This window comes from Pelodiscus sinensis, chromosome 23, assembly GCF_052426305.1.
Source record: "Pelodiscus sinensis isolate ZL-2025 chromosome 23, ASM5242630v1, whole genome shotgun sequence".
Classification (NCBI taxonomy): Eukaryota; Metazoa; Chordata; order Testudines; family Trionychidae; genus Pelodiscus; species Pelodiscus sinensis.
The window spans coordinates 2193604-2212999 of NC_143074.1; the positions used below are offsets into that span (position 1 = coordinate 2193604).

The 19396-nt window shown below is 64.3% G+C and overlaps 1 protein-coding gene across 4 annotated transcripts in view; it reads left to right on the forward strand.

Annotated features, from left to right (window-relative positions):
• Positions 1–19396, forward strand: part of LOC106732656 (ectonucleoside triphosphate diphosphohydrolase 2-like) — a 55429-nt gene that overhangs the window by 32804 nt on the left and 3229 nt on the right. For 3 of the 4 annotated variants that reach the window (XM_075905983.2, XM_075905985.2, XM_075905984.2), the window contains 7 exons: positions 10732–10849; positions 11595–11745; positions 12702–12861; positions 13927–14154; positions 15175–15444; positions 16622–16741; positions 19130–19264. In XM_075905983.2, coding sequence (XP_075762098.2) covers positions 10732–10849; positions 11595–11745; positions 12702–12861; positions 13927–14154; positions 15175–15444; positions 16622–16741; positions 19130–19264 — 1182 coding nt within the window. Of the gene's footprint in view, positions 1–10278; positions 10423–10731; positions 10850–11594; positions 11746–12701; positions 12862–13926; positions 14155–15174; positions 15445–16621; positions 16742–19129; positions 19265–19396 lie in introns of those variants that run through there. The other variant, XM_089772960.1, reaches the window with a different exon arrangement.

The following is a 19396-nucleotide window of genomic DNA, read 5'->3' on the forward strand; positions in this document are numbered from 1 at the left end:
GGCACTCCAAGCCAGAACTTCTTTGCAAGCGGGGCACCCCTTAGAACTGTGTGTCCGGGGTGGGGGTCGGGACCCTTTAAGCGCAGCCCTCGGCTAGCCTGAGACAGTATCTCCATGCTCTAAGTCCTCCTTTTATGCCCTACCGGCACTGCTTCCGGCCATCATTAAGCCCTGTTCAGAGTCCACTCAATGTGGACTTACTAGTTCGAACTAGCAAAACGCTAGTTCGAACTAGTTTTTAGTTCTAGATGCGTTAGTTCGAACTAGCTTAGTTCGAATTAACTAATTCGAACTAAGTTAGTTCGAACTAGCGCTGTAGTGTAGACGTACCCTCCGTGCGTGGCGTGGGTGGGGACATTGCTGGTGCATTGGCAGCATAGGGGCTCCCCAGTCAGAGCAGCAGATCCTGGACGGTGCAGAGCCAGGTGGCAGGGAATCGGGGTGAGGGTTGGCAAGGGGCGGGCGTGACGGGGCGGGGAGGGAAACGCTCGAGCGGATGCTCCGGGCGCCGGCCTTGGAGCTGGGCCCACTGACCGGGCAGGGAATAAAGGGGCCATTGGCAGGAAGCGGCTCATTGAAGCAGAACGAGGTCAGGGCTGAGCCGGGACCCCGCTGGGTTTGCGCTCTGCCCTGGGAGCCCCGCTGGCGGAGTGAGACTTCCCCGCTCCAGCCGACAGAGCCCTCGAAGCAGAGGGGTGGGCGGGGGCGGGGGCAGGGCCCGGCAGAGGCAGAGCCGGTGCAGTGTGGACGGCTGCAGCGCACCCCAGCAGTGCCGCGGTGGGAGAGGTCGCTCTCCCTGCCCACCTGCCTTCGGTGCCCATCGCTGTGTGCCGGGGGGGCTGGGTCCAGCCTCGGAGCTGGGGGCTCGTCCGCACGTGTCTGGCCCTCAGCATGGAACCGAAACGCCTCCAGCTGCCACTGCCTGGAGTGACACAGGCCGCGGGGAGGGCGGGGGGAGGAGGGGCGAGTCATCAGCAGAGCTGAGAAGCATCCAGGGGAAAGTGGGACTCTCTCTGCTTCAGCTTCCCCCCGTCATTGGGGAGGGGGAAGGGGAACCTAGTCGAAGTAGGGGGCTGCTACAGCCCTGTTTCGAAATGGATTCTGCTGGAGCCGGGGCTCTCAGCACCCCCGCCGGACAAACTGGTCCAGCCCTGCTGCCCGGCGGGATCACAGTCTAAGTGCGTAGCTTAAGCGTCAGCCTGTCGCCTCCAGCTCCCCCGAGCCAGCAGAGGATCAGGCTGCAAGTCTGTCTCCCAAATGTCTTCAGTAGGGATGTGACTCGTGCTTGACCCCCGAATTCCCAGTGCCCCGCATGAGCAGGGGGCCCTGCCCATCCGCTGTCGGTGGTTGCTCACGGCAGCAGCGAAGGATTCATCATTCGTGGGCCTGCGAGACCTGTCTGATCGTCCACGGCCCAGGCTCAGCTGGTGCCCCACCGTGCCCCCGACCGCTGTGTCTGCGCTGCAGTGCAACCCTGCGCTAGCTGGCCAGGCTGGCTGTCCAGGACGTCCCAGCGTGCCGTGGCGAATCACCATTCCTGTTCCAAACTGTGGCTCTCGGTGCTGCTCTGCCTGATTTCAGTCCTGCCAGCAGGGCACCGGAGTGGCTTACCCGGCGGGAGGGAATCCCGGGGCGTTTCAGTTTCCTGCCCAAATAACGTGTGTGCCACAGGCTGCATCTACATTTGGGCCCTCACCCGCTGCCGCTTTCCGAGTGCCCCGCCCTAGGTATCCAAGTGCCTGATCTGCCTGATCTTCAGGGCAGCCCTCCAATGGGCTGTGCCCCGAGGGGCCCGCTCTTGTGGGGAGACCTCCAGCCAAAAAGGTGCTTGGGAGAGGCTGGTGGGGAGGCGAAGGTCTGGGCGCAGCCGCTGGTGCCTGTGTGGCCAAGCGTTGCCCCATGACAGGAGGTGGAAGGCGAAGGGTGTGGCTGGTGACGCTTCTGGCGCTCCAGTGTGATGGGTCCAAATCCTGTTGACATCACAAGTGGGCTTGGGGAGCTCCGAGCCCCCCGTCCTGTGGGCAGCTGGTCTCTGTTAGCTGTCTCTGCTCCTTGCTGGATTCATGGAAACCCGGCCACCTCCTGGGAGTGGAGCGGCTCCGCCAAGAGTTAACGGAACGCCAGCTGCAGAAAGCGCCTCGTTACACCCCAAATATGGAAGTTTCTGGGTGGAAACCAAGTTATGTCCTGCAAAGACTCCAGCCCTGGGTCTGAGCAAGTTTAAATTTAGCTCTGTCAAATCAGCTGCTGGCTCCCACTTCCTCTCGCTCTGCCCGGGCGAGGTGGGGCCTGCCACGGCCTCGTTATCTCTGATTGATGCATGTCACTGCCCCGCTTGGAGCGTGCGGCATCTCCTGGCTGGGCTCTCGGCCCCCTCCCGCAGGGTGGGCTCTCTGGTGGCCCTGGGACCCAGGGATTGCCTTGAAGGCTGCTGCCCTCTGCGGCCTAGTAGACCAGCCTTGTTGGGTTTGTGCGTGAATCTGCTTGTGGCTGGGGAGCGGGAATCTCAGCCTGGACCTTGGGAGCAGGAATCTCTCGCCACCACCCTGGCTCCCCCAGGGAGTCGATCCTCCCCCCCCCCCCGAATGGAACATCAGCAAAACTAGGAACTAGACCTGGCCCGGCCACATACTCCAAGTCAGTGCCTTTTCGTGTGCCTCAGTTTCCCCATCTGGAACATGGGGAGAACACATGCCTGCTCCAAAAAAAGGTTTTGGCTGAAAAATGTCACCCAGCTCTAAGCCGTCTCTCGCCTGCCCTAGCCCCGTCAGCGCGCTGGGGTTTTGTGGCCATCTGATGAGCGCTGAGCATTGTTCCTGTAAAATAACCAGAGTCAGGTTTTCTTGTAAAGCAGCAAAGCCCCAGGTGGCGAGATCCTGGCCCAGGGCAGACAGGCGCTGGCCGCGTTGTGCCCAAGGAAACAGATCTCTTGAGTGCCCCTCGCTGATGGGAATGGAAACAGTCTGAGCTCTAGGGCAGGTCTAAAGTCTGTCTAATCTCAGTGGCTTTGATGGGGCATCAGGAGCTGTTTTGTTATGTGCCCCCACCCCACTCAGCCATCTGACATGTAGTTCTGCTCTGGGCTGAATTCCTGAGTCTTTAGTGGAGCAAATCTCCCAGCACTTAAGAGAGATTTGCATGATTAAGGCCCATGGAATTTGGCCCTAGGTAATAAACTCACTCCATTGACTTGCTCCCCATGGGTGTGCAGAGCTGAGTCTGGGGACTTGGCCGGCTAAAGGGAAAGTTTTCCCTGCCTTTTTCCCAGGGAGGGAGCTGGAGCTGCTGGCTCATACACTGAGCAGTGCTGTGTGTTATGAGGGCAGACTCTGATTCGCAGGAAGCTCCGTTGGATGTGCGCTCTGACCCCCGCGCCTCCCTCCTGTGTGTGCACCTGTGTGCTTCTGGAGTGGCTACTGATAATGCCGTAGCCATCTAGCACCGTTTAACCATGACACTACCCTCGCCCCCACGTGTGCCTCGGCTGGGTCTGGCCAGCCCTTAGAGCAGCGGTCCTCAAACTTCTTGGCCTGTGGCCCAGACTGCTCAGCACAGACCTTTCTGCTGGACAGAACCAGCCAACCACCCATGATGACAAAGTGGGTGCAGGAGGGGTCTGGCTGGGAGGAGGGGTGCAGGAAGTTATATGTGAGGATGGGTGTGGGGTCTGGGCAAGAGGGAGATGAGGGGTCAGGGCAGGGGGGCGGGGGGCTGGAGCACCAGCACAAGCTCCCTGCTGCAGGGGGGAGTGAGCTTCGAGCCCGCGGCCCACCTGGAAGACAGTCACAGACCACACTGAGAACCGCTGCCCTAAGGGTTCAACGGGACGTCTCCTGGGGAGCACCCTGCCCTGAGTCTCCCTCCACGTGCCTTGGGAAAGCGGTCGCCTGGCGACTGAGAGGCGGCTCCTGGGGAAGCGTTTGCGATGATTCCAGATCCAAGATGGTCCAGTGGCTGGGAGTTCCGCTGGCCCGCCTTCTTCTAAATGGCTTGAGTCACATGCGGGGCTCACATGCTTCTTGAGCCCACTGGATTGGCCCGGTGCTTTCTCCTGGTGCTTGTGAGATGCAGGCAGGTCCCAGACCCATAGTCACTTTGGGCCTGCAGAGTGTCAGGATGGGGTAAGAAACGTCCCGGCATGCAGTTACCCAACAAAAGGCCGACACCTGCGGTGACCTGCGGGTGCTTTGTAGGCAGGTCCACAGAAACAACCATGGCTCTTGTATCAACGCAGCCAAGGAGCAGATCTCAGCAGCCTGCTCCTGCCATGTGAAACACCTCTCCCAGGGCAGTGCTGGGCCCCACGGTACAGACTCAGCGTGGGTCTCCTGGGAAGCCAAGGGCCTGTGGGGATGGGAGGAGCCAGGTGGGTTTTGACACATGTATTTGGAAATCCTAGTTTCTCAACTGCAAGTAGTTTTGGCAGGGCAGATCGTGGTGCTCCGTGTCTGGAGGGGCCCAGAGGTACCCGGAGAGCCCAGCAAATGGCCAGAGCTAGCTAAGTCCAGGCGCTCAGCAGCCTCGGCGTCCAAGCACTTGTAGCTGGGGATGCGAATGGTTCCCGGGTAAAGCCTCACCCTTACGGTTAACCGGTTAAGGTTAACCAGTGGGGGCTGGAGGAGCTCCCCTCCTGCTGTGGGCAGGGGCTGCTCCATGGCACCCTCGCAGATGGGGTTACACCTGCCTGCAGCGGCGGAGGGGGGCAGCTCTAGCCAGGCTGGAACTGCCTCCCGCTTGCCCCCCCTTAATCAGTTAACCAATATGTGTAGCCACTGACATGGGATTTGACACCCCTGCTTGCAACAGTTTCTGTTGCTCGAGGGAGCTGAGGCCCAGCTTCCTTGTGCTCTGCCTGCAGCCACAGGCCAGCCATGCTCTCCCCCTCGCCGCTCTGCCTCGCTCTCACTGGACAGCAAGACTTCCCGCTCAGCTAAGGGGTGTCGCATGGCAAAGCAGTGGCACGGGGCATGGAGCTGGCCCTGGCCCTGCCACTGAGTTACCCTGTGAATCTGGGGAGATTGCTGCAGCACCGTGCCTCGGCTTCCCCATCTGTGAAATGGGGGTGGGTGTCACCTCCCTCGGGCGAGCAGTGGGTGTACAGCGGCTGGAGCTGCTCAGATGGCAGATGCTGGGGAAGGGTGGTTGCTGCTGGTTGCTGAAGGACCTTGGCAGCCAGGTTAATTGCCTGTTAATTACTTATCTAGCATGTGCCTGTCAGGCAGAGGATTTTCTGGAGCAGGACCCACCGGGGAAATCAGGCCCTAACTTGCGTAGAAACAGCCATAGCTTGGCAGCTGCTGCACCCCCTGTCCGGTGGGAGCTCGTAGCCCCGAACCTCGCAGAGGAGGTGCCCAGGAACTGCACGGTCTGGACGGGACAGGGCAGCCCTGCTCTGATTCAGGACTGCAGAATTCCCTCCCCCTTCCCATTGCAAGGGCCCAGGAGAGGGGCTTTTGCTTGGGAGCTGAGTTCCTGCTGCATAAAGCAGGCAGTGACACTGCTTCCAAACCGGAAGTCCCTGCAGGGGAGCGCAGAAGGCTGAAATAAGGGGAAAAGGCAACGGGCTCCGTGTTGCAGCTGAAGCCCAGCTCCCTTTCCAGTTACTGGGCAGGGAAGCAAACCCATGCAGGGCAGTCTGCTTTGGAAGGACAGCCTGGCACAGCGGTTCTCCATCGGCGAGGGTGCACCGCCTGGTACGCGGAGGTCTCCCGCATCATGACTCAGCCAGAGATTTGCCTCGCTTTACAGCCGGCTACAGCAAAAGCGCTAGGGAAGTCGGTACAAGCTGCAAGAGAAATCCGACTCCTGAAAGTAGCCTGGAAAGGCTGAGCCACCCGTGTGTTTGCCTGTCACCTATTCTGGCTGTTTGCCTCTGGGCGTGAGGTAGCTCAGCTGACAGGTCTGTGCCTGTGGGTTGCTGCCCCATGTATATTCCTTGTTACCATAGTGACCGATCAGCCCCAGGCCCGGAGCAGGACCCATGGGGCTGGGCACGCTACAGACAGAACCAAAAGCCAGCCCCTGCTGCACGGCGCAGACAGTCTCAGGGTTTGCCTGCACCGGCAGGTTACGGCAGGTGCCGCAACCTTCGTGCTCAGCGATGTGAAAAATCTGCCCCTGCAGCACAGCTAGCTACAGTGCAGTAACTGTCCTGTGAGGCCACTCCCAGCGCTGGGAGCCGCACCCCTCGGGGCGGGGTTTCCCTTTCTCCAGCGCTGGGAGCCGCACCCCTCGGGGCGGGTTTCCCTTTCTCCAGCGCTGGGAGCCGCACCCCTCGGGGCGGGTTTCCCTTTCTCCAGCGCTGGGAGCCGCACCCCTCGGGGCGGGTTTCCCTTTCTCCAGTGCTGGGAGCCGCACCCCTCGGGGCGGGTTTCCCTTTCTCCAGCGCTGGGAGCCGCACCCCTCGGGGTGGGTTTCCCTTTCTCCAGCGCTGGGAGCTGCACCCCTCGGGGCGGGATTCCCTTTCTCCAGCGCTGGGAGCTGCACCCCTCGGGGCAGGTTTCCCTTTCTCCAGCGCTGGGAGCCGCACCCCTCGGGGCGGGTTTCCCTTTCTCCAGCGCTGGGAGCTGCACCCCTCGGGGCGGGTTTCCCTTTCTCCAGCGCTGGGAGCCGCACCCCTCGGGGCGGGTTTCCCTTTCTCCAGCGCTGGGAGCCGCACCCCTCGGGGCGGGTTTCCCTTTCTCCAGCGCTGGGAGCTCTACCCCTCGGGGCGGGTTTCCCTTTCTCCAGCGCTGGGAGCCGCACCCCTCGGGGCGGGTTTCCCTTTCTCCAGCGCTGGGAGCCGCACCCCTCGGGGCGGGTTTCCCTTTCTCCAGCGCTGGGAGCTGCACCCCTCGGGGCGGGTTTCCCTTTCTCCAGCGCTGGGAGCCGCACCCCTCGGGGCGGGTTTCCCTTTCTCCAGCGCTGGGAGCCGCACCCCTCGGGGCGGGTTTCCCTTTCTCCAGCGCTGGGAGCCGCACCCCTCGGGGCGGGTTTCCCTTTCTCCAGCGCTGGGAGCCGTACCCCTCGGGGCGGGTTTCCCTTTCTCCAGCGCTGGGAGCCGCACCCCTCGGGGCGGGTTTCCCTTTCTCCAGCGCTGGGAGCCGCACCCCTCGGGGCGGGTTTCCCTTTCTCCAGCGCTGGGAGCTGCACCCCTCGGGGCGGGTTTCCCTTTCTCCAGTGCTGGGAGCCGCACCCCTCGGGGCGGGTTTCCCTTTCTCCAGCGCTGGGAGCTGCACCCCTCGGGGCGGGTTTCCCTTTCTCCAGCGCTGGGAGCTGCACCCCTCGGGGCGGGATTCCCTTTCTCCAGCGCTGGGAGCTGCACCCCTCGGGGCGGGTTTCCCTTTCTCCAGCGCTGGGAGCCGCACCCCTCGGGGCGGGATTCCCTTTCTCCAGCGCTGGGAGCCGCACCCCTCGGGGCGGGTTTCCCTTTCTCCAGCGCTGGGAGCCGCACCCCTCGGGGCGGGTTTCCCTTTCTCCAGCGCTGGGAGCCGCACCCCTCGGGGCGGGTTTCCCTTTCTCCAGCGCTGGGAGCTGCACCCCTCGGGGCGGGTTTCCCTTTCTCCAGCGCTGGGAGCCGCACCCCTCGGGGCGGGTTTCCCTTTCTCCAGCGCTGGGAGCCGCACCCCTCGGGGCGGGTTTCCCTTTCTCCAGCGCTGGGAGCTGCACCCCTCGGGGCGGGTTTCCCTTTCTCCAGCGCTGGGAGCTGCACCCCTCGGGGCGGGTTTCCCTTTCTCCAGCGCTGGGAGCCGCACCCCTCGGGGCGGGTTTCCCTTTCTCCAGCGCTGGGAGCTGCACCCCTCGGGGCGGGTTTCCCTTTCTCCAGCGCTGGGAGCTGCACCCCTCGGGGCGGGTTTCCCTTTCTCCAGCGCTGGGAGCTGCACCCCTCGGGGCGGGTTTCCCTTTCTCCAGCGCTGGGAGCCGCACCCCTCGGGGCGGGTTTCCCTTTCTCCAGCGCTGGGAGCTGCACCCCTCGGGGCGGGTTTCCCTTTCTCCAGCGCTGGGAGCTGCACCCCTCGGGGCGGGTTTCCCTTTCTCCAGCGCTGGGAGCTGCACCCCTCGGGGCGGGGTTTCCCTTTCTCCAGCGCTGGGAGCTGCACCCCTCGGGGCGGGTTTCCCTTTCTCCAGCGCTGGGAGCCGCACCCCTCGGGGCGGGTTTCCCTTTCTCCAGCGCTGGGAGCCGCACCCCTCGGGGCGGGTTTCCCTTTCTCCAGCGCTGGGAGCCGCACCCCTCGGGGAGGGTTTCCCTTTCTCCAGCGCTGGGAGCCGCACCCCTCGGGGAGGGTTTCCCTTTCTCCAGCGCTGGGAGCCGCACCCCTCGGGGCGGGTTTCCCTTTCTCCAGCGCTGGGAGCTGCACCCCTTGGGGCGGGTTTCCCTTTCTCCAGCGCTGGGAGCCGCACCCCTTGGGGCGGGTTTCCCTTTCTCCAGCGCTGGGAGCCGCACCCCTCGGGGCGGGTTTCCCTTTCTCCAGCGCTGGGAGCTGCACCCCTCGGGGCGGGATTCCCTTTCTCCAGCGCTGGGAGCTGCACCCCTCGGGGCGGGTTTCCCTTTCTCCAGCGCTGGGAGCTGCACCCCTCGGGGCGGGTTTCCCTTTCTCCAGCGCTGGGAGCTGCACCCCTCGGGGCGGGTTTCCCTTTCTCCAGCGCTGGGAGCTGCACCCCTCGGGGCGGGTTTCCCTTTCTCCAGCGCTGGGAGCTGCACCCCTCGGGGCGGGTTTCCCTTTCTCCAGCGCTGGGAGCCGCACCCCTCGGGGCGGGTTTCCCTTTCTCCAGCGCTGGGAGCTGCACCCCTCGGGGCGGGTTTCCCTTTCTCCAGCACTGGGAGCCGCACCCCTCGGGGCGGGTTTCCCTTTCTCCAGCGCTGGGAGCTGCACCCCTCGGGGCGGGGTTTCCCTTTCTCCAGCGCTGGGAGCCGCCCCCCTCGGGGCGGGGTTTCCCTTTCTCCAGCGCTGGGAGCCGCCCCCCTCGGGGCGGGGTTTCCCTTTCTCCAGCGCTGGGAGCTGCACCCCTCGGGGCGGGGTTTCCCTTTCTCCAGCGCTGGGAGCCGCCCCCCTCGGGGCGGGTTTCCCTTTCTCCAGCGCTGGGAGCCGCACCCCTCGGGGCGGGTTTCCCTTTCTCCAGCGCTGGGAGCCGCACCCCTCGGGGCGGGTTTCCCTTTCTCCAGCGCTGGGAGCTGCACCCCTCGGGGCGGGTTTCCCTTTCTCCAGCGCTGGGGCTCTGACCACCCGTCGCTGCAGGTGTCAACAGCGCCCAGGCGTACGACTGGAAAAGGGCCAGATACAGACAGAAGGGGGTGTGCACAGGACTGATGAGACCACACGGGGAGTACAATGAACTATCCGTGTTCTCTCGTGCATGGCTGGGACCGTTCCTCCTTTGGTCGTCGCGTTACGTTCTACCCGGCTGGAAGTGCTCCCTGCATGTTTCTCGCCGGCTCTGCACAGGGTGTCGGGTCCAGCAGAGGGGAGGCTTTGCACGTGTCTTGGGGCCTGCAAGCTCCGGGAGGCAGAAGAATCGGCCCAGGAATGGGCCGGGAGTGAAGCTGAGAAAACAAACGGCAGCTCCACTGCTTGCTCTGGCTGGAGTGTGGGTGGATCACCGGGCATGTGCTAGGGAGCCCACGTCAAAGGAGACGCCGAGCAGAGACTCTGTAGAGACATGAGTGGGGCCTTACTCCCAGGGGGACAATCGCCCTGTCCTGCCTGTCCGGGTCTCAGCACTGCCGTCTGGCTGAGATCTTCCCTTTGCTCTTCTCTCCCTACCGCTGAGACAGGCACACCCTGCTGGCTGCCCTTCCCCCGGGGAGCAAAGGGCTACTGCAGGGAAGCAGGACTGGCCTGGCCAGTCAGCACTTCTCACAAAGGGCTCCCTCCTCCGGGCCAAGCCGGCTGCTTGCTGCCCATCTGCAGGGATGGAGAGAGACTGCAGGCTGGGGAGTGCAGGCCTGGAACAAGCGCTCCAAAGAAGGGCAGACTCTCTATTTGCTCTCTGCCCATGAATGGGTTTGCCAGGCTGCCGTAAATAGCTCCACCTCCCTCCCTACCGACCAGAGGGGGTTTGCCTAGAGCGCAGCAACGCAAGCGCTACCCAGTGCCTTGCGCAGGGCCGGCAGAGGCATGGGCGAGCCGGGCAGCTGCCCAGGGTGCCAACCGATGGGGGGCGCCTGATGGCAGCTGTAAGGGGTGCGCGGCTCCCGCAGTGCCAGCCCCGCGGCGCCGGCCAGCAGCGCCCTTCCCCCCAGGGCTGCGGGGCCGTGCACGGCCTGGCGCATGGACCAGCAGCACTAGCCGGGCCGGGCTGGGCTGTGCATGCGCCATGCGCCCGGGGCACCAAAAGGGCTCGGGACGGCCCTGGCCTTGCCGGGGTGGGCGCCTGGGGGGACAGCGCTGGGAGCTGAGCTGCTGTGCAGGGACCTGCCAGTGTCGACTGTCGAATCAGCATCAGGTGGATTTCGTAAGGCCTGGCCAGTCCCCTCAGCCGGAGCCACACGCTCGGCCCCACCCCTCTGGAGAACCCCAAATGCCCCCACCGCTAACCAGGCCAGAGGAGTCCTGGGCCAGCGGCAGCCGGGCTCCTATGGGTGGGGGGGTGGGGCGGTGGCTGGCCAGGGGGTCTCCTGCTCGAGGGACGGGGGCTCGGGGTCTCTCTTGGCGGGGGTGGGGGCTTGTGGCTCTGGCCAAGGGAGGGGCCCGGGGCCCATTGGCTGTTCTCCCCTGGGCCTGAGCCTTTCCCTCTCTCTGCCTGTGCCCACAGTACGGCATCGTCCTGGACGCTGGCTCCTCCCACACGGCCATGTTTGTCTACAAGTGGCCTGCGGACAAGGAGAACGACACGGGGATCGTCAGCCAGCACAGCATGTGCGACGTGAAGGGTAGGGGCCGCTCGCGGCTCGCGCTGCTGCCCTGGCTCTGCAGGGCCCGTCTGGGAACGGCCTAGAGGCTGGAACCGTGCGACGACCCAGCTGCCCTTGTCCCCGTGCGCCCTGCATGGCCCATGGGGTCCCTGCCTGCTCAGTAACCCTGGCAACGGGGCCTCCTTTCTCCGGCGCTGTCCCAGCATGCATTGCGCCGGGGCTGCCCCGTGCATGGGGGGGAGCCACTGGGCGGGACACGTTTTGTCCGGGGCGCCGGCGCCGTTCAGCAGGGTCATTGCCAGCCTGGGTGACCCCTGTCGGGCGGGGCCGGGCTCCGGGAGCAAGAGGGAGACCTGTGGGCTCCGCCGGGCGCTGGATTGTTGGGCCACGAGAACGGGCTAATCCCAGCCCTGCGGCCGGGCCGGGGTGGGCAGAGGAACTCCAGTGAGGTGGAGGGTTTCCCCTTCGTGTGCTCCGGTGTGTGTGCACAGTCGCACGCACCCAGCCACGTCCCCCCCGCCGGCTGTGACTGGCCCGAAGGGACCGCAGCTGCTTCTGGTGGGGGGAGCCCCGGGGTCCCCTCCCTACAGGAATGGGTGCAGGCTTGGGAACAGGCAAGGGCCCCTCCCCCCGGCTGCTCTGGGTAGAGCTATGGTTGCTCCGCACCTGCCGCTCCCTCCCCCGCCCAGCGCTTGTGGCGCTCGGCGCGGCTCCCGCTTCCTTGCCACCCACGGACCGATGTTCGTTTTCATCTCGCCCGCAGGGGGCGGGATCTCCAGCTACGTCGAGAACCCCTCGGATGCCGGCAAGAGCCTGGAGCCGTGCCTCCAGCAGGCCACGAGCGACGTCCCCAGGGAGAGGCATCGGCTCACCCCTCTCTACCTGGGGGCCACGGCCGGCATGCGGCTGCTGAAGTGAGTTTCACCATCGACCCCTGTCCCTGGATGCTCTTGGGCTCCCCGCCCAGCTGTGCAGCCCTGGGCTGGGCAGGGCAACGGGAATTGTCACCGTCTGCAACCCACCATCCTGCTGGGCCCCAGGGGGCAGGGAGCCCCCCTGGACACAGAGGGAATCCCTGGCCCAAGAAGATGTTTTTCCTGACCCGGAAAATTACAAGCTGGCCCTGGATCCTTTTCAGACCCTGCGCAGTGCGCGCCCCGCGCCAGTACGGGCCAGCCCCGCAGGGGGAGATCTGTTGCCTTCTTGGCCGGGCAGGTGGCGTGGACAGCAGGCTAGACTGGCCCCGGCCCGCCGCCTCTCCTGCTGCAAGGGGAAGCTGGTGGAGCAGCCAGTGTCCCTTCCCCAGGGTCCCTGCCCTAGCGAGACCCGCGCAGGGAAGGGAAGGCTCTTCTCCGGCCAGGGCTGGCAGGGCGTCCGAGTCAGCAATGCCCAGGGGCTCAGACCCGGCCGGCGAGCAGGGCAGACCCAGGCTGGGGCCAGTCTGAGGTGGGCAGCGGGGGAGCTGGTGCCTGGCGCCAGCTGTGGTCTGGCTGGAGACATGAGATTTTCTGGCTCTGGCTCTGCGTGGAAAGTAGAGACCCTGAGTTGTGTGCCCAGCTCAGCCCTGCGTGGAGTCCCCGTACACCCATGCAGTGGCACCTGCATTGTGGGAGGGGCTCAGGAAGCCTGGGATTGCTGAAGGGGTACTTCCTTCAATCCCCCTCGCTGGCACACGTTGGCATTAGTGGCACCCCCGTGGGTCCCTCGGGGCCACCGCCGTGCCATGCGTGAGCCAGGCCATTGCCCTCGGAGGGAGGGGCAGAGCCGTCTCCTGCCCGTGCGCTGTGCTGGGTGGTTGGGGAGCCGACGTCCCTGGCGGCTGTTTGCCTCCTTTCTCCTGCAATGAAGCGTGGCTTTGTGTGTCCTGTAGCCGGACTGACCCCCAGGCCTCCGACCGCGTCCTCAGCGCAGTGACCTCGACGCTCAAGTCCTACCCCTTTGATTTCCGGGGAGCCAAAATCCTGTCCGGGGAAGATGAGGGGGTGTTCGGCTGGGTCACGGCTAACTATCTCCTGGAGAACTTCATCAAGGTAGTGATAGAAATGGAGCCGTGTGAGTCTGGTGTAGCTGAAACACAATGCAGGACTATGTAGCACTTTAAAGACTAACAAGATGGTTTATTAGGTGATGAGCTTTCCTGGGCCAGACCCACTTCCTTGATGTGAGGAGCTCATCATCTAATAAACCATCTTGTTAGTCTTTAAGGTGCTACATAGTCCTGCATTTTCATCAAGGTAGGCAGGGCAGGCCTGGCTTCCTAGGAGCATCCCTCCCAGTGCCCGTCCGGACGTGGATTCCCCTGCCACTCACCGACCAGCCAGCCTGCTCCACCCAGGAAGCTGGCTTAGCGGGGCAGAGACACAGCCCATCTCTCCAGGGCTGCGTCATCCTCTAGGGCCCAGGATTCTTTAGAAACAGCTGCTTTGTCCCTTGCTTAGGCAGGTGCTGCCAAGGGACATCTGCTTCGTGGGGACCACTCAACCAGAGATTTCAATGTACCCCTTCTCCTGCACTCACCCCAAAGCCCCACCGAGACCACCTGAAACACTGGTGCTGTTAACGCTGCCCCTTGGGGTGGGCGTGGGGGACGCTGGCCCTTCTCCATAGCGCATCGGGAGAGCCGTGTGTTAGCCGGCTCGGAGAGAGCCAGCAGCTGCTAATGCTACTGGCCAACAGGCGCCTCATGGATCTGTGTGTCGGTCAGATACCATGGTGAGGGCCAACCATCTCAAACCGTAGAGCACAGCCTGGCTTTCCAGAGTCCTGATCTCCAGCCAGCCCCAAAGAGAGCAGTGGGCCCTGCCTCAGCTGTGAGCGCGAGGGGTTGGGGGTTCCAATGGAAGGGAGACCAAGGCCAGGGAGACGGCCAGCCAGGACAGCAGCCCCGGGAAGGAAGAATTGGAGGGTTTCCTGCTCTCTGTGGTGGTTTGACCTTGGAATGCGCAGGCCGAGCTCAGCCCTGTGGGCGCAGGACGGGGCCCCGCGTGGGTCGTCGGGCACGTTGTTCTGACGGCAGCGGGCGGGCGGGCGTTCGGTTCTGAGCCGGGCAGGGCGAGTGTCACGTCTCTGGCTGCGCTTCTGTCCCTCCCCCGCAGTACGGCTGGGTCGGGCAGTGGTTCCGGCCAAAGAAACCCACCTTGGGAGCCATGGACCTGGGAGGCGCCTCCACCCAGATCACCTTTGAGACCCAGGCGGAGATGAAGGACCCTGGGGCCGGGGTGACGCTGCGGCTCTACGGGCAGACGTACAAGGTGTACACCCACAGCTACCTGTGCTACGGCAGGGACCAGGTCCTCAGGAGGGTGCTCTCCAAGCTCATGAAGGTACCGAGCCCTAACTCTGCGTGGAGCATTCCTCCTGCCTCCCTCCCCCGCCCCCAGGGCATGTCCCCAGCTCCAGCTCCAGGTCACCCCTGCCCCCACAGTCCCAGCCTGGAGAGGCAGTGGCGAAGGGCAGCTTGTTTCTGGGGAGCCAGGGCACCGGGGTGAGCCCAGCCTGTTACAACCCACGCAAAGGGGCCTAGAATTCCCGACTGGGCAGTGGGGGCTCAGCTGGGGGCACTGCAGTGACACGTCTAGGGCGCCCCATAACAGGTGTGTACGACAGCGACCGGCCGGGCTTTCCCATCCCCACGGGAGCGCCACGTCCTCGAGCGACCGGAAACGCCTGCGGCTCTCCCATCCCCCCCCCCCCCCCCGGGATGGGGTCTGAGCTGCCACAACAGGGTTTGAACCCCGGGAATTTCACAGTTACCAGCCCTTTGAGTTCTCTGCCTTTGCCCCCGCGCACAACCCAAAACCTCGACTTGACCCTCTTTCGAAGCATCCCTGCTGGGCTGAGACCTGCCTGCAGCAGCCCCGGGAGAGCCAGCGGGGCTCAGGCAAACCCGGGCGCCCGTTCCCTGCCCACGTGTGTTTAACTCCTTGGCTGCTTTTGAACAGAACCCTCAGGGATGCCTGGTCCCCGCTCCCCTCTCCCTTTGCTGCTGCCACAGGCTGTGCGAGTCAGGAGTTACTCCCCCTCCTGGGCTAAGCTGCCCCCTCCCTGCCCTGCGAGACAGTAGTGGGCACATGGGATGGGCCCTGTCTTCTCAAACCACCATCCCTACTGAAACCCATGAAGGGCGGACCCTGGTTTTACAGCTGGGGAAACTGAGGCACACAGCAGCAACATGCTTGGCTCACTGTGATACGCGGTGCGTAAACATGGGGCAGTGTTTCTGAATGCTAGTGCTTAGCTCCACCCGCTACACCACCCGCTACTGCCTGTCCCCAGACTGCCTCCTGGCTGTGGTAACTGCAGACCAAGGCAGGCTTATGTGGTGCCTTTTCCATGTCCAACAGGCTGACGGTTACAAAGACACGGTGACCAACCCCTGCTGGCCCACAGGCTACCAAAGGAGCTTGCAACTGCAAGAGGTCTACAACTCCCCCTGCACAGAAAAAGAGAAGCCAGAGAGCTACAATCCCCAGCGGACCATCAGCGTGGTGGGGTCCGGGGATGCGGGGCAGTGCCGCCCGCGCGTGGACAGTCTCTTCGACTTCTCCGGCTGCAGCTTCCCCAGCTGCTCCTTCGACAGGGTTTTCCAGCCCCGCCTTTCGGGAAGCTTCATTGTAAGTGTCCCAAGTCTCCAGGTGCGGTGGGCAGCCGGCAGCCTCCCCCGTCTCCTGCAGGTGCCACCGGATTGGGCACCGGGCAGCCCAGAGGCCTGGAGCCCGTCTGCTACTGAATTCTGTGGGCGTGCTGTGCTTGTAAGAGGCACTTGGGGAAAGGCAATGCCCTGCGTTTAATGAAAATACAATGTGAAAAACAACACACCCCTCTGCGCACACGCGCGCGCACACACAGCCTCTCTGCTGTCCACACCCCCCTCTCTTCTGACAATCCTGTGGCCAGACTCGAGTGCGCAGCTGGGCTCTGTGGATCCTGATGCGAGGCTCCGGGCAGCACTAAACCCAGAGTTCAACAGCAAAACCGCCCCGTTGGTTTACGTGTAAATTCCATTGGAGTCTGTGGGTTTCCAGCGTCCTGCTCCAGTCATTTGTCCTAGGCGGGTGGATCTCCAGGTTTCCCACTGTCCTGTGATGGCTGTTGTCAGGCTTCCCATCCTTGACTTGTTTGTGTCTCTCTTGGGGGGTTCTCGGCCGGTCCCCAACTTCGCCAGTTCTGCTCATTGAATTCTAGCATCGAGCACAATGGAGACTTCCTCCTTGTCTTCAGCGTTCTCACTTCTTCACCATCTGGGCATTTGTGGGGGCTTCCGCCCTGACCCTCGGCTGCGCACCGTCCGCCGCTCACAGCAAACCGCTGACAGAGAACTTCCCGGTCAGCAATTCTGCCGAGCGTGGCAGCCAGGGCTCCACTTTAGAAAGTTACTAAAGGACACAGCTCAGGTTGCAACGCAGCCCTTCATTTGGGACGCGAACAGGAAGCAAGACCTTAGAGCAAACATGGCCCGATGACGTCGGGCGGCCGGCAGGGTCCGCGAGGAGGCTACAGAACGTGCAGGCAAACCGTGCGCTAGGCCTGATTCCCATCCCTCTACTCCTATTCTTGTGCCAACACTGAAATGCTGCATTTTGGCCCCAGGGGCCCTTCTGGGCTGCAGCTGGGAATGAGGCTCTAAGGGGGAATGGTGCCCGGGGTAGTGCAGTGCAGTGGTTGGAGCAAAAGTGCCCCCCGGGGCCAGACGAATGCACCCGACCGCTGCGCCCACACTGTCTCGACGAGGCCTGCCTGGTCCCAGCTGGGCCTGAGGCTGTACTAGCGAGTGCTGCTTTCTCCCCGCAGGCCTTCTCTGCCTTCTTCTACACGGTGGATTTTCTGCAGACGGTGATGAAGAGAAGCGTGGCCACGCCAGCGGACCTGAGCGCTGCTGTCGACGCCGTGTGCAGTTCCCCCTGGGCCGAGGTGAGCGCCCCAGCCGATCTAGGCCCTAGAGATGTTAAATGTCGGTTAATTCCTATTGGCTACTCAACTATTCTATAGTCCCTGGGGGCAGGGCCGGCAGCCAGCGTGCTCCGGCCCTGCTCCTGAGGAGCCCTTGCCACTGTCATAGAGGCAGCAGCATGGGGGGCCAGGCAGGAACTGGCCCACGAGAGCAGCCAGTTTTCAAACCAGCTCCCCTCACGGGCTGCCTGTCGCCCTGCGCTGCTGCCTGATGCAGGAACTGACCCAGGCTGCCTGCATCAGAGGCAGCCCTGGCTCCTAATACACCTTCACTGCAGAGCTGCAGCAGGGGTAGGTCCTGGGCCCGGCACAAGCCGGGACTGAGCCACGCTATAGGCCAGCCTCCTAAAGCATCACTGGCAAGGGGGGATGCGCGTAGTCTGTAGCATTGACCGATAAGCTTTTGCTAACTGGTTAATCGATCACATTGTTACATCCCTACCAGCCGGCCTGCCTCAGTTTCCAGCTGTGAGCCTGCAGCCGATCCAGCGAGGGCTGTGGCTCCGGCTAGATCTCGCCAGCCCCACCCCCACGGCTCAGGCTGCCAGGGCTGGGCTGGGGTGTCTCCAGCCCCCGGGATTGCAATAGGGCTGCCAGTATTCTATGTAAAAAGTACGGGACAGGCCTTGGAGATCCTCAATCTAGGCATGGACCGAATCCCGTCCCCCTCCAGCCTGGATCCCAGCCCGATGCCCCGGCCTGTCTGCCAGCACCGGAGCTCAGTGAGCGGCTCCCACACAGGGCGGGCAGGCAGCCACAGTGCCCAGCAGCCTGGCTCCCCAGCGGCTGGCTCTGTCCCCTGGAAGTGGGGGTTCCCCTGAAGTGGCAGGTTAGGGAGCAGTGGCAGCCCCCCCTTTCTAGTCCCATGTGGCCCTGCCCCCCCCGCTCAGCCAACCCCCCCCCACGGCCCTGCCCCCTGCTCAGCCAACCCCTCCACTCCTCCCATCCCCACATGGCCCTGCCCCCCCCGCTCAGCCAACCCCCCCCACTCCTCCTATCCCCACATGGCCCTGCCCCCCCCGCTCAGCCAACCCCCCCCACTCCTCCCATCCCCACATGGCCCTGCCCCCCCCGCTCAGCCAACCCCCCCCACTCCTCCTATCCCCACATGGCCCTGCCCCCCCGCTCAACCAACCCCCCCCACTCCTCCCATCCCCACATGGCCCTGCCCCCCGCTCAGCCAACCCCCCCCACGGCCCTGCCCCCTGCTCAGCCAACCCCTCCACTCCTCCCATCCCCACATGGCCCTGCCCCCCCACTCAGCCAACCCCCCCCACTCCTCCCATCCCCACATGGCCCTGCCCCCTGCTCAGCCAACCCCCCCACTCCTCCCATCCCCACATGGCTATGCCCCCCTCGCTCAGCCAACCCCCCCACTCCTCCCATCCACAAACGGCCCTGCCCCCCCCCCGCTCAGCCAACCCCCCCCACTCCTCCCATCCTCACATGGCCCTGCCCCCCCACTCAGCCAACCCCCCCACTCCTCCCATCCCCACATGGCCCTGCCCCCCCACTCAGCCAACCCCCCCACTCCTCCCATCCCCACATGGCCCTGCCCCCCCACTCAGCCAACCCCCCCACTCCTCCCATCCCCACATGGCCCTGCCCCCTGCTCAGCCAACCCCCCCACTCCTCCCATCCCCACATGGCCCTGCCCCCCCACTCAGCCAACCCCCCCACTCCTCCCATCCCCACATGGCCCTGCCCCCCCACTCAGCCAACCCCCCCCACTCCTCCCATCCCCACATGGCCCTGCCCCCCCACTCAGCCAACCCCCCCACTCCTCCCATCCCCACATGGCCCTGCCCCCTGCTCAGCCAACCCCCCCACTCCTCCCATCCACAAACGGCCCTGCCCCCCCCGCTCAGCCAACCCCCCCCACTCCTCCCATCCTCACATGGCCCTGCCCCCCCGCTCAGCCAACCCCCCCCCACTCCTCCCATCCCCACATGGCCCTGCCCCTCCCGCTCAGCCAACCCCCCCCACTCCTCCCATCCCCACATGGCCCTGCCCCCCTGCTCAGCCAACCCCCCCACTCCTCCCATCCACACACGGCCCTGCCCCCCGCTCAGCCACTCCCACTGATCTGCAGGTTCCCAAATCCCTTGTGCCCGCCTCCATCTGTCCGTCCCCCCCCCCAGCCTTTCTGAGCCCTAGTCTGTGTGGACCTCCCCCCCTCCAGCCCGGAGCTGCTGCCCTACTCTGGGGCCACAGCAGCCTCTGGTGGGAGGAGCCTGTAACTGCAGCCTCCAGGCCCAGATCCCCCTCCCTGCGCAGGGTCGGTAACCAAATCTGCGGGGCAGTGCAGGGACTCATCCCTTTCCCGTCTGTCCCCTGCCTGGTGCGCAGCTGGAGCAGAAAGCCCCAAAGCTGAAGAAGTGGCTGCCGGATTACTGCACCGTCGCCAACTTCATTTACCTCCTGCTCACCAAGGGCTACCACTTCAACAATGATTCGTTCCCCAACATCGCCTTCCAGAAAAAGGTGGGTCTTTGGCCCAGAGGGGCTGCCGGGAGCCAGGCTCTGCCGTGCCGCAGGTGACACGGGGATGGGTCTGGCCAGGGTCCCTGCAGGAAACGAGCTCCAGTAAAGGCCTTTTGCCGGGGCAGGGAGCGG